The sequence below is a fragment of the Hermetia illucens genome, chromosome 1, assembly GCF_905115235.1.
Source record: "Hermetia illucens chromosome 1, iHerIll2.2.curated.20191125, whole genome shotgun sequence".
Lineage (NCBI taxonomy): Eukaryota > Metazoa > Arthropoda > Insecta > Diptera > Stratiomyidae > Hermetia > Hermetia illucens.
Window position 1 is genome coordinate 154,720,756 of NC_051849.1, and position 13,311 is coordinate 154,734,066.

Below are 13,311 nucleotides of genomic sequence, written 5' to 3' on the forward strand. Positions count from 1 at the left end.
GTCTTAAATAAAGTGCTCTAACACACTTCAAGACCCTGATCCAATAAGAATTGTTGCGCCAACGATTATTATTATTTGCCCTAGGTTTGCTGCTCTGCTCACTTTCCTTCCTAGCGTTTTTTCTAATATCTCAAAAGAATGTATCCTAGAATTTGCAAGTGTAGTTTCTTCGCCTAGCTCTTTACCTCTGGCACAACTAGGAAGCATGTCAAACCTAAGTGATATATTGCATACGAGAACTATTCGAAACGTATCTGACTTTTATTGTTTTGAATCAAATTTTATTGGAGTCATATTGTTCAATCTTTCCTCCCATTCTGTATCAAGCATGAATCGGACGGCACTTATATTCACTCATATGCAGGGTGCTTTCCAAAAGCAGTCGAACTTTCCATAAGCGAAGAAATTTCTTTATTGTTTTGTTATATTAATTAGCACGTTTCAAGTGTTCCAGTAGATCGCTTTCAACGCTGCTTTTCAAGAGTTGCGTCGAAGCTCTATGAACCTTCGCCACACTCTCATAACGCTCCCCTGCATGTCCCTTTTCATCCAGGAGAACAGAAGTAGAGTAAGCCTGCTTGATGTTGTAGGAAGGATGAACCATTATTGCATTCTTGTTGATGGCCAAAACCTTGCAGCTCGAGGGACTTGATGTTTTGTCGTGATAGGAGGTCCAATGGTTAGAGATTTTTCGATAGGTCAGTCGAACCCGATCCTTCAAATGGCGAAACACTCCCGTGTGCGCGGCCTTTCCGGAAGCCGAAAATCCCTTTGGACTATCTCTTCGCATCGAAAAAAGATAATGAGCACGCTTTCGAGATGTGATCTGCTCATACGAACCTTTTCCGGGTTTGGAGGATCGTCGATATGCCACTCAGAACCCTACCACTTTGTTTTGAGGTCGTACTCGTAACACCACAGCTCCTCATCAGTAACAACTCTGTGTAAAAAATGTAGCTCTTTGTACAAAAGTTATCGCATTTTTCTGGACCCTGCCACACAGTGTATCTTTAAATCGTTCGTTAAAGCTTTGAGCAGCAATGCTGCGCAGATTTTTCGCATGATTGACTCTTCTATCTCGATGAAGTTTTAGCAAAATGCAGCATCAGCAACAAGAGTTCAAAATATGACCAACTTTCTACGAAGTCGCCGTCAAGTCGTCCAGTACTGTCTTCGTCTTAAATTTTTTCGTGGCCATCTTTAAATTTCTTGTGCCTCTCAAAAGCCCTAATACGTGATATAATTTGTTACTTATAAGCCTTTCAGATCATAGCGTGAGCTTCCGTCGATCTTTCGTTAAATTTGAATCGTGTCACTCCAAAATTCGCGGTACTTTTACTGTTCGGAGTTTTCGTTGCGACCTTATAACACGTATTCACTTATACCACAATCCGTTCGGTCCAGCGGTTCGGAATATTGTAGATTTTTTCTCGCTAGGCCTCTGTGCAGCTCTGTGCGCCCTTTTGGGATCAGCAAAAAACAATTTTGATACTAGGTATGCCCGCTAATATTAATGCTCCCTGCCCTTAAAGACTATTCGACCTACTCAGTGCAACTTTGAGCCGACTGCAGAGCAGATGAAGAAAAGTCCAAACTTTTCAGTAAGAAATAAAACAGAGGGTCATCAAATATTGGTTAGTTTGCCGGCATAGAGCGTACAAAATTCAGCAGCAAGGGTATTGTGTATATTTAATCATCTGGGACTATCAAAAACCTGACCACATAGTGCGTTAAAAATTCTGAACCACCAATTTTCTTTTGGTTTATTTCTTGAGTTGGTAATTCGTCTATCTAAATAAACTTTCTAGAAATTTATCTCAAAGCCAGATGAATAGTCTACCGGTCGATTTGACAGTTTCCTCCCGCAAAACTTCAAAATCTTTAGGGAACTCTTTCTTACATATTACTTTTGAATTTTGATTTGATTCTAAAAAGGAGTTATTGTTTGTGCGAGTGACGCTTTTTTGGCCTTTTTTCTCTTGTGTTTTACATTATTCATGGGTTTGTGTTTGCATCACCCGAACAGATTTCCTTAAACTAGTTCGCCCTCGAAGGCATTTACAAAACAAAAATTATTCGGCCATACATACATAAATTGAATTTTTGCTCCCATATATTCAAAATTATCCTTCTAGGCATCTTGCAAACAAAATCAGTAGTAAAATTTGAATGGACTGAAAAATCACAAATAAAAGATGAACTTGTTCACTGAAAAATTCATTCATTCTTGTGCAATATTTAGTTGCGGCGAAGGACGAATAATGTCACCGGACGGTAAAGGGTGCATGGATCGCAATGAGTGTTTGGATTTGCCGTGTTTGAATGGTGCAACCTGCATTAACTTGGAACCAAGATTGCGCTACCGTTGCATATGTCCGGATGGTTTCTGGGGCGAGAATTGCGAACTAATTCAGGAAGGACAAACTTTGAAATTGAGCATGGGAGCGCTTGCAGCGATTCTTGTTTGCCTACTAATCATACTGAGTGAGCATTTGATACTTTGTTTCTAAGTAGTGGCTAACGTTTTCACTTTAGAATTAAGAATTAATATACTATATTTGCATGAAGTTATATTGCCTTGTTTAATATACATATGTATAAGGAGTTCATATACATAAGTATGCTTGCATGGTATCACTTTGCAGTTGAAATAATATCCTGTAGCCTTTGTGAAAGTGTGACAAGGTATGTAGAACGTGTTTGAACTATCTAACCGATACTAACCTAAACCACCTCCTTGGTCTTCCAACATGAGGTTTCCATGGTGCCTACATTATACTAAATATTGAACTACCCCAGCTACATGAAAACCCACCAACATATAAAATATTCAAAAGCAACATTTTATTAGTCCTCGAGTTCAAATGCTTCAGAATAAACTTTTCCGGTGAAATGGACTTCTGTCGTTATATTGATGTATGTATGTAAATGGAGACGTTTAACTTGAAAATATTCGGAAAGTATTAAAATGTTTCCCATAAACACTTTCGACCTTCTGATGGTTCAAAATCTCCACAGAACGGAGATCCATACATTCAATTGCTTTTAGTACATCCCACTCAATACTACTTGAGGAAAACCATTTGAAGATTTTTCTACCTACTTTTTCCAGTACCTAAGTCCCTAGAAAGATATTTTTCCGTTGACATTTATTGATGAAACAGGGGAAGAAATTTGCTAAATCAATTGAAAGTGTTGAACTTTTAAATGTACCTGAAAACCTTTGAAATGTTACTTGGAAACATGACATCCAAAGCTAATTGAGTATTATATTTCCGTCTGGATGGTAAGAATACTTTAGGGTATCCTTTTTCATCAAAAATGGGCTGCTGAAGTGCTGCTCTTTTAGGACTTTAAATTTCCATAAATTCCTTCTACTTTATTTCTCCTAGGAGTTCTCAACCCCAATGGAATACCAAACTACTAAAATCCAAGCTCCTTACGCCCACCTATTTTTGTTTTCCCATTATCCCGTTTTTGATTTTTTTTTTCTGAAATTTTCTGAAACCTCCAAAAATATGTGCAATTTTATAGATGTCCTGCTGGTTATAAAATGTCGGGTAGCCAGTGTGTAAATGACAATGAATGTCTACGATTTCCATGCCAAAATGGTGGCAGATGTCATGATTATAATCCCCCGCGAAAGTACGAATGTATCTGTCCAATAGGATTAACTGGGATGCATTGCGAGTTGGAATTGTTAGCTTCCGGCGTACTGACACCATCGCGTGATTTTATTATTGCTCTAGTCCTGTGCACAAGCACTCTAATTCGTAAGTATAATATACATGTGCATCCGTAGATACTAGCGTAAATGTAAGTTTCAATATATCAATAGCCAGATGTTATCGCGAAAAAGCAGGTAAGGATATTTTAGTTATAATCTGTTGTCCTTAATTTATAAGATCTTTGTACATAATCACCAGTTATCTCATCTTAAATTTAATTCAGAAAATTTCCAGTAAAAGTTTATCAGGTGAGTAATTACCGTTATTCAAATTTACTCCATTTCAACTAATCCATTCTAAATCCGTCAAGTATCCCCCAATATATGTATTACAAAACATTCTCCTCATAACCCTTAGGCGTTAGAAACCTTTGAACGTCGTTTCCGGTTCATCTGCACCAGTATTCCCTAACGTACAAGGACGTACCAAGTGCCAAGAGGCGCTTTAAGTTCTGCATGATTGCGTTCCATTACTTCGATTGCTCAAGCCCTAAGGGAGGAGTATTTCGACAATTCAAGCAATTCCCACAAAGTTATGAGAGCTTAATATTTACAAGATGCTTAGAAGTTCAATTATAAGTTGCTGCAATTAAAACGCAAATTGATGTATCCTCTTTTGGTACCATTCAAATATTGTTCAGAGGTTGTTTCTATCAACCCTTTTATTGGGAATCAGTACAGAGTCCTTTAAGTTGCTCTTGACTTTGTTACTGCAATAATTCCGATGTGGACTATGACTCTCTACCCAAAATAGTGAAAGGATTCGTTTACGTTTGCCATGCTTTGTTCGATTTCTGCATTGATGTTGCCTTTATTCATTAAACGTTACCTTTCTTTGTTTACTGTGCTGGGTTTGTTCAATTGGGCAAAGGAAGCTTCAACAAGGTTTGTTTAAATTGGACAAAGACAGCACAAGTAGATCCTTGTAAGACATACATAATATGGTGATCAATTTAGATAACTATTAAGTGAAACCAATGGGCTTTAATCTATAATAGATTGAAAATCTAGTGCGCTCGTTCGCTGAGAGGCGGTTCATTTCATTTCAAATTTGTTTGAAGTGAATCTCTCTCATGAGTTTACTATTTTTTTGCCTTGGACTACCTCATATCACGCAATATCAACGCATGATAGCGGTGCAGGTGGAATGGCTGATTCTCTATTCGTGCCTTGTTCAGTGGATAAGTGTTGTTCTCTTCAATTTCGCACTTTGTCTCCTGGTAAAGAGTTACTACTCGGAAATGAAGCACTAATAATGAATATGAAAAGAAGTTCCATGGATAATAAATGGAGATAATGGGTAAGGAAAGCTGACGCTTACGCTTTGAATCAGTGGCCCTGTTTGCTGCTTAATCTAAGTAATTGCTTAGCATTCCGTTGAATCGTTTGGAACTATCTGGCCTCTCAATACGACCTCGTGAATTTCTTTCATATCAACTGGTTTCTATGAATATTCATTTCTTATGGAGCTACCCGTTTATAAAGCCGAAATTTTCTCTATATTTTGTAACTCTCCACCCGTGCGAGAGGTGGACGCATTATACAAGCGAAGGCAAATAGTCATTAGGTAATGATACCTGTCGAGGCCCCTGTCAGCGTCTCTGTTGTTATGCATGTCCAAAGGACAACTTCAAATTCCCCTGCTGATCGCTACCCGGTAAATTGGATTGTTTGCACGTTATTGGTTAGTGGAAACTCAAGGGACAACTTTGATTTTTCCTAACTTGGTTGGTGCGATTTCCATAAAATTTGATAAGATCGTGCTTTATATTATAACAATTATATTCCTGCTTTTATGGTTGTGGGATGAACATAAGGTGGGTTTTGCCGTCATTTTCCAAAAATGGGAGTAATATATAATTATTAAGTTTATTTGAGAAGATGTCGGTACGGAGGATCCTAGGCACCATATAATGGCAGCTTCGTAATTTTTTTCAGATTTTTCGGTGGTGAGAGTGGGTCCGTGAAAGAAACTACCACTTTTTAGTCCCGATACTCCCCATTAAGCATTAGATGTCAGAACAGAATAGCTTTGAAAAGTATTTAACGTGACCTCTCATATGACGCTCCACATTATTATATTCGGTGAAAATAAATTTTGTGCCCCCTTTTTGCATGTGTGAAGACTCGCCTTGAATTCAACGTAGAAAAATGTAGCCCACTGCATGTGTTCACAGTTTCCACCTTCCCACCAAATTTGGTGTCAATTGGTACAAGTGTTTCTGACAAAAGTGCCTATGACTGACTGACAGTAAATCGATTTTAATAGGGTTTTGTGTAAAACAAAGATTCTGAGTGTTTTTAACGATGCTTCGGTAAACACATCAACTTACCGTTTTTTCCGCTCCCCCCACACAAAGGGAATTCTTTCTATCATGTTTTTGGTAAAACAACAACAAATAAAAGGGTGACAATCAACGACCTGCATAACAGTCCATTGTTTTGAAAATGCACTACCAGATTGTCAATCAACGACGTTCGATTTAGACGGTATATCAGAGAGCATTTCTTTGATCCAACCGTTTTACGCAAGTTTGCAGAAGTTCTATTCTATTCTTTTGTCATGTTATGGCGTAATCTTCGGAAGAATGTTTAGATGTTTTCGTAGACACTTAACCTTTAGATTGCCCCCATACACACCACGAAAATAACCGATCTGAAGCTGCAAATAATGTTCTCTGTTGATAATAGAACACCTTTTGGAGCATGTTGAAATTGAGCGTAATTATTTAAACAATGCTTCAACCGGTAACGAAACATAGACATTGAAGTACGATTCGGAACCAAAGCGCCCAAAACAAAAGAAGTCTGGAATGATCAAATTATTATATTAAAATTCCGGATCATTAGAAGTTTATATCTGCAAGATAAACCAACAACATTATCTACTGTGTGTGTGGAGTTGACTCGTACGATTCTTCCTAAATTATTGAGAAAAAGGGCATCGACGCTATCTAGTTTCCCACTCCATTATGTGTGAGTTCTCGTCCAATAGTGCAATATCAGTGAGGCGCGGTCTTGGCGTCGCTTTATTGGAGGATGCCCCGTGACTAGAGAAGCGAAGTGGTAAAAGAAGTCGTCAAATTAAAGAATATTTACTGAAATCCATACTCTTCTATTTAAATCGGAAATAAAATGGGATTTATAGCATTTTCACCTCTAGCTAACGACATTCTAGATGAAATTGGCGGTTTTCTGAATTAAAATAATGGGTTTTCATAGCAAAAACTATGCAAAAAAGGTGGGTATATTCCCACTTTTTATACATTGTTTTTTTTAATGATTTGGAAAAATGTTAATGGTAGTTGGAAAATCGTGATTTTGGTATAAACCGTTAATTCGAATTAGAAAATTGTTAATTTCATTTGGATTGTCGTTAATTTTGGGCTAAGTTACCTCAAAACGCTAAACTCTAGAAGTGTCACGCAGAAAATGGTAGCATTTACAATTGTTACAGCTGTTGTAACGGAATGCCACAGATAAAATCTCACTCGTGACCAGTTCACTTAGCCGTATATGAGTACTTAGGTCAAATACCACAATGCGATTTGGAATAAAGCCTAGCATATTGTTACATTCTAGAAGTGAATCATGTAATGACATAAATGTGATTGCGAAAGTCTGAAGGCCATCCTGAGTAGCCGAAGACGACCAAGAGGGAAGAGCTATCCCAAAAACCCTAAAAAATATGGCAGCCATGGGGCCGTAAAACTATGGACCCGAGTCGCGCGATCGAGAAGAAGAGTCCACGACGATCAATGGTAGTTTTGCAGGGTTTAAAAGAAGGAGGAAAAAAGATAGTCCTCAAAACAAAAGAAATTTATCTAGAATTCATTATATTCTGTTTGAACCAATATCAAAAAACAAAAAACAAAAATTGGAGAATTATAAAATAAAATTAAAATGAAGGAAAACAATAACTCAAGGTGTGAAGATAAAAAGAAAGTCAAATACATACGTAAATAATAATAGCTAATTGACAAGACGAGTCGCTCCGCGTATATTATTGATATTGCTATCCCTCATAATAGCAACATTTAGCGGAAATACGTGGAGAAGAAGGTGAACTATGAGTCGCTGGCTCGGGAAACCAAAGAAATTTGGCGTCTCGAGAAAATGGTTGCAATTCCCGTAAAATTGTCAGCTAATGGTATTGTACCTAAATCCGTTACCGCTTCCCTTGATGTCCTGGGACTCTCACACAGTCTGGTTCAAACCATGCAAAAATTCACCATTCTGCATACATATATGCTCGTTGTGGCGGGGAGTTCTTGAAGAATTCTCCCACTAACCTACCACCGGCCACCACCACCAGCACCTCTTTATCTTTTAAGTAGGTAGGATCGTCCGAGCCTAAATGCTTCGCATTTAGTGCTAGTACTTGGTGAAATCCGGCATCTCCCGAAATTATGACAATTCTAAAAAAAATTCAAGAAATATAAATAAAAAAAAAATTAAAGAAACATAAAAATTATGTAGAAAGCAAAATAAATTCAATATCAACCAACAAAAGCGAATACGAAAAAAAAAAACGTTTAAAGACTGAAATTAACTGAGAACTTGTTTCCTCCAGAAAAATTCAGAATTCTAAAAAATAAAAAGTTGAATTATATAATGCAAATCGTTTCTGAAGATTATTATTATATTATTACTGACTATCACCAATAATATATGGTTGTCATTCACTTGGAGTGAGAGGGGAGTATAGCGCGGTAAATCACACCTACGCGCTATTGTTTACCTGGAATCCCGTTCAGCACCCCTTGTTGAGTTTACGGGAAAGTTATTACGTTTTCCTGTAAAATAAATAAAATTAATCATTTTAAAAGTTAAATGTGGAAAGTTATGAAATCTAGAGATGGGAGTTGGTAAATTGACTAGATTGGGAAAGCTAAGCGGTGTTAAGACGGGAGAAAACGAGGGAATATTGCATATTATTAAATGAATTCTTCCATCAGATTGTCCCCGGACACTACAAGTACTCTAACCCACTTCAAGGAACGTATTACTGCGGTATCAATTAACATAACTTGTAATTAAGGAATTTCTTGCTTTGTCCGAAATTCTGCGAAAGTAATAGAAAATAGTGTAATCTTTTTTATCAACTGTCTGAAATATGAAAACTAGGGGAGCTGCCTGAATAAGGTCATTGAGAGTTAGAATGCAATATAATTTAAATGCCTCCTAAGCAGAGTAAATAAAACTGACTTACAGATATTTACACAATATAATATGTGCAACAGTCAGCTCTTGAGGAAATTTGTAGAAAGTACAATGAATTCAAATAATAAAAGTTAATTGCTCTAATTTATGGTATCGTAAAACAGAGCTCGGGAAGCGTCCCTATCTTTTGCGAAAAGAACCGCACATTATTAGCCTCTACGATTAAAGTATTGGTATAAATTGCTGGATTGAAAATTGTCTCAACATTCACCTTTCAATAAATAAAAATATGAATAATAATAATAGTAATCGTTAGCGGGTCAATTCAATTGAATCGGGGACTTGAAGGGTGTTAAAGCGCTTCATTCAAAATCTTAACTAGCACTCTAGCACCAGCACCAAAATATAAGTAAATAAGGGAATAAAATAGGTTCATATACTATCTAGATACGCATTGAATGATTTTATGATAATGCAAAGTAGGGATTTGTTTCGTGAAACTTAAAACTGCTAGAACTTAAAACTACGCAATTTCTTCAAACTTTAATGTATGGAGTTGTGTTCGTTAAGTGGCTTTTAGCTATTTATTCTTCATACATCTCCTACACAGTTCAGCCAGCTAACAACAGCAAACTTTTAAGAAAATTACAAATTTCCATTGCTTCTGGCAATATGTATACTTATCCTTTTGAAACATCCCAATTTATGAGGCACTTGAAATGATAAGCATTTAAATGTGGGTGTTCAGTGCATATTTCCTTCTAAACGTCACTATATATGTATGTACATGGAAGTCTGGATCAAAGAGTCAATCCTTGTACAGAATGCACGTTTTACGTGGGTTCATATCTGTACTTTTCCATGAGTACCTACTTACAGATACGACGCAATAAAATCGTGCAGCCCAAAAAAGCATAAGTATCTGAACTTACGTTCTTCCTGAAAACTTCATGAATAATGTAATTAGAATATTATTTGGAACAGAGAAGTAACATGTGCGGTTCTTCTGATATTACTGAAATTCAGCTTTATTGACGGAAATACTTTTATTCTGGGTATATGCAATCATCCTGCACGTTGTTTGATAGTCAATTTGAGCTTTTCCTCCAAACACACTTTTGGAAGAAGAAGAAGTTCTGTAATTGGAAAATGAAAATAAAACCATTTTATCAATTCAAATTCTTCGAAAGGGCACATGAAACCCCCTCTTCATTAAATCATTTTGCATTTGTAGTTGATAGAAAAATCAATACGAAATGATCCCCACGAGTAGGTCTCATATCTCCATTTCATTCACTTAGAAAATAATTTGCTATAAATAAAACCGAATTCGCTTCCTCACGCTAAATCCAATACGAAGCTAGGAAATATCAGAGCCTTATCACTTACCATGACCGACATCACGGGAAAAACAGTAAAATCAAATCATCGTCGATTACATTAAATAGGAAGCTAAGTCCGTAATTGGCCTTTAAACGGTCTCCACGAAGAACGGGGAAAATTATCGTAAAGCGTTTTTGTTTAGTTATTGCCATCACAGTCCTCTCACGCCTAATGCCTGCTTTATCGAATCAATCGAGAATGGTGTCCTTGGTAATAGGCGTTGGGGGGGAAAAGCAATCGGCTGTCAGCCAGAAATATACTCTGCAATGTTTCGGAACCCTCTCCTTTCCGACATCACTAACAACAACTGTGGCCTGTCGGCCTACGCTGTCTATATTTACTGTAATAGTCTCCGTTGCGCTGGACCTTAAATCTGCAGAAATGGCTACTCAATCTTCTTTTACGTTCCGCTTTTTGTGAAATCACTTCACAAGCATATTATTCCTTTTAATTAAATGAACTAGTAGTCTTGGGAAGTAGTAGTCTGGGATCTATATATATATTTGGATAGCGTGTTACAGGAAAAAAGGGAAAATTAGAGAGGGGGTGACAGTTCAAGGCCCTAAGAATGGGTGGACAGTGAGAAGCTTGGGAAGAAATTCATTTCAGCTGAGTCGGACAAATTCAGATCTCTACGTGACAAATAAGATTTCATTTTGAGTGGCGGAATTGTAATGAGCTCATGGAAATGAAAGCATCGTTAGAATGAAATTGTCTTCACATTTTTCTCGCTTTTTGTTGTTCTCGGATGGATGGTTCGGATACAAATACATATCCCAAGGTCACTGATTTTCAGGGAATTTTAATGTTTCCAGATTTTTGATAAATGTGTTCCTGATTGCTTCTGTTACTTCGAATGCTTCTCCTGTTTTCGTAATTTGCGACAAAGTGTATGGCAACGACAGGACCTGTCAGAATGCGAGAATTTTTCATTTTGTGTCACTTTGTGAATTCACATTAGTCTTGTTTGAAAAATACAATTCGTGCGTTAATATAACCCTGGGAGACGGATGCCTTCTTTCCCTCTCTTTAAAGCCGTTCACAGTCTTCAGATCAGCTGAATTGATGAAATCTTTTCTCTCTTCTGATTGCAGTTTCTCATCACAACCTGAGAGATTCTATATACGTTATCAGATTTCTCAGTTTTTGCGAGAATAGTTACACAGAGGCAACTATGAGTTTCGCCTCTTGCCTCTAACTTGGTATAGTACATTGAGATTATCTTAGCTAGACCCTGAACATTGAATTATTTCAACATTTTGATGCCAGAGAATCTGTTCTTAATCTTGTATATCTTTCTCCGTAATTCTTTTAACTGATCCAATACCACAGATTTTTTTTAGAACTAACCCATAACTCTTGTACTGGAGAGATACAAGTGAAAAGGCTTTGGCATACTATAAATGTATTTGACCAAACTGTATATTTTTTGACATAAGTTTAGTCGTGGATGTGATGGAGTACCGCCGCTAAAAGAATCGTCTGCTGCCTCGTATGTGAGACTCATGGGTTATCAGCTAGTCCCCACTTTCCAACTAGGATTTCTGATTTTTCTGCACATTACTCCACTTGGTCGTGCAGTAAATCCCATGACCTCATTACCAAGAAGTATCCATTTCTTTTGCCGTGCGTTTGTCTGCGTTACCTCCGAGGTTTAAGATGTCCAGTCCACATGATTTCGCTTTAATATATCAGGATAATTGCTTCCACATCACGGCGCCTTCCTCTTTGGTTTTTATGCGCCGAATTTCCAGTTTCCCCCAATATGGAAGTTGCTGTACTTTTCTTTCTGGCTGACTACACCGTATGCAGTCAGTCCAGGCTATCCACTGAAGTGTAGAGCATGTCTTTCACAGATACCTCCGTGATAATTATTAATATTTAGAGGCTCATATCCCATTTAGGACATTGGAGTTCAAACTATTTTACCAATAGATATAGCCACACACACATAATCTTTCGTGCATCGGGATTTTGACCCCCTTTCCTTGGAATATTATTATTCCATTGTGATTTCTGTATTTTAATGTATTCGGCTGAATTTCTGTCTGTCTTGTCTGTCAATTTATTCGTTCGCTTCGCTTTTAATTTATTTGGTAAAATTGAGTTGAAAATCACAAAATTTATCAAGTTTTATGTTTTCATTTATCCTAGAACAACTTTGTCGATAACCAAAAAGGCTAGATCTATTTCTTACCCTTTCTTCCGAAAAGAAATATCTTTTTGGGTTAAATCCCTCGTTCGATCTTTATACATACATTCTGTTACAGTCAACATAATTAGCGTTACATTTACTGGGGTTCCCATTTTACTCTTTTCGTTGTTCTCGGATTTCAATTTCCGTTTTCGTTGAAGTCGTCTGCGGTTGTACTTACCCCCTCGAAAGAATATTTTTCTGGTTTCGGCTAAAGGTACTGTCACCGAATTTAATGAAAGTGTGTAGCCTGGGGAGTCCTTCGTATGAAACCAGTAACATGAATTTGTGCTGATTTGAAGGAAGGGGGTTGGCAATTTTTTCTCCACGAGGATATGGTCAAATATCGAATGAAAAAATGGACTAAACATGGCGCCATAAGATGAAGCAGATCTCATTGTCAGAGTCAACTGAAAAATCTGGAAGAAAGCATCATCCTGTTTTTTAAAATTAATTAATTGAAATTATCTTTATTTCTAGGTGAATTTATTGCACGCCAAGAGATCATACGTCGTTAGTTTCAAATTTAAGTGATCAGTCTAAAATATTTAAGGCCCACATTTACATATATGATAAAAGTTTTCTAAGTAGGCATAAATTAGTGGATGTGCACTTAAAACTTCGCTCCAGTAAAATTCATTTATTTTCCAATCTAAAAATCAGCAGCTACTATAATTCTTTGTAACGCTATACCCCTACAACCCTTGGCTTTCCGCATAAAATACATTGTTTTCCGTTTTCTCGGTTCAATGACCGCGTCCGCTAGTTCCTTATATCTAACAATGAGACGCTGATGTTATCGAGTAACCCCTCCTATTATTTCTTCGTCCTCCCGACCGGTCTG

General features: G+C 37.1%; 1 protein-coding gene across 10 annotated transcripts in view; it reads left to right on the top strand.

Moving 5' to 3' along the window:
- LOC119647833 (neural-cadherin) overlaps positions 1–13,311 on the top strand; it is a 1,165,868-nt gene that overhangs the window by 1,114,047 nt on the left and 38,510 nt on the right. For 8 of the 10 annotated variants that reach the window (XM_038049090.1, XM_038049081.1, XM_038049108.1 and 5 more), the window contains one exon: positions 2,243–2,484. In XM_038049090.1, the coding sequence (XP_037905018.1) occupies positions 2,243–2,484 (242 nt within the window). Of the gene's footprint in view, positions 1–2,242; positions 2,485–3,534; positions 3,774–13,311 lie in introns of all 10 variants that reach the window. The other 2 variants (XM_038049099.1, XM_038049114.1) reach the window with 1 other exon arrangement.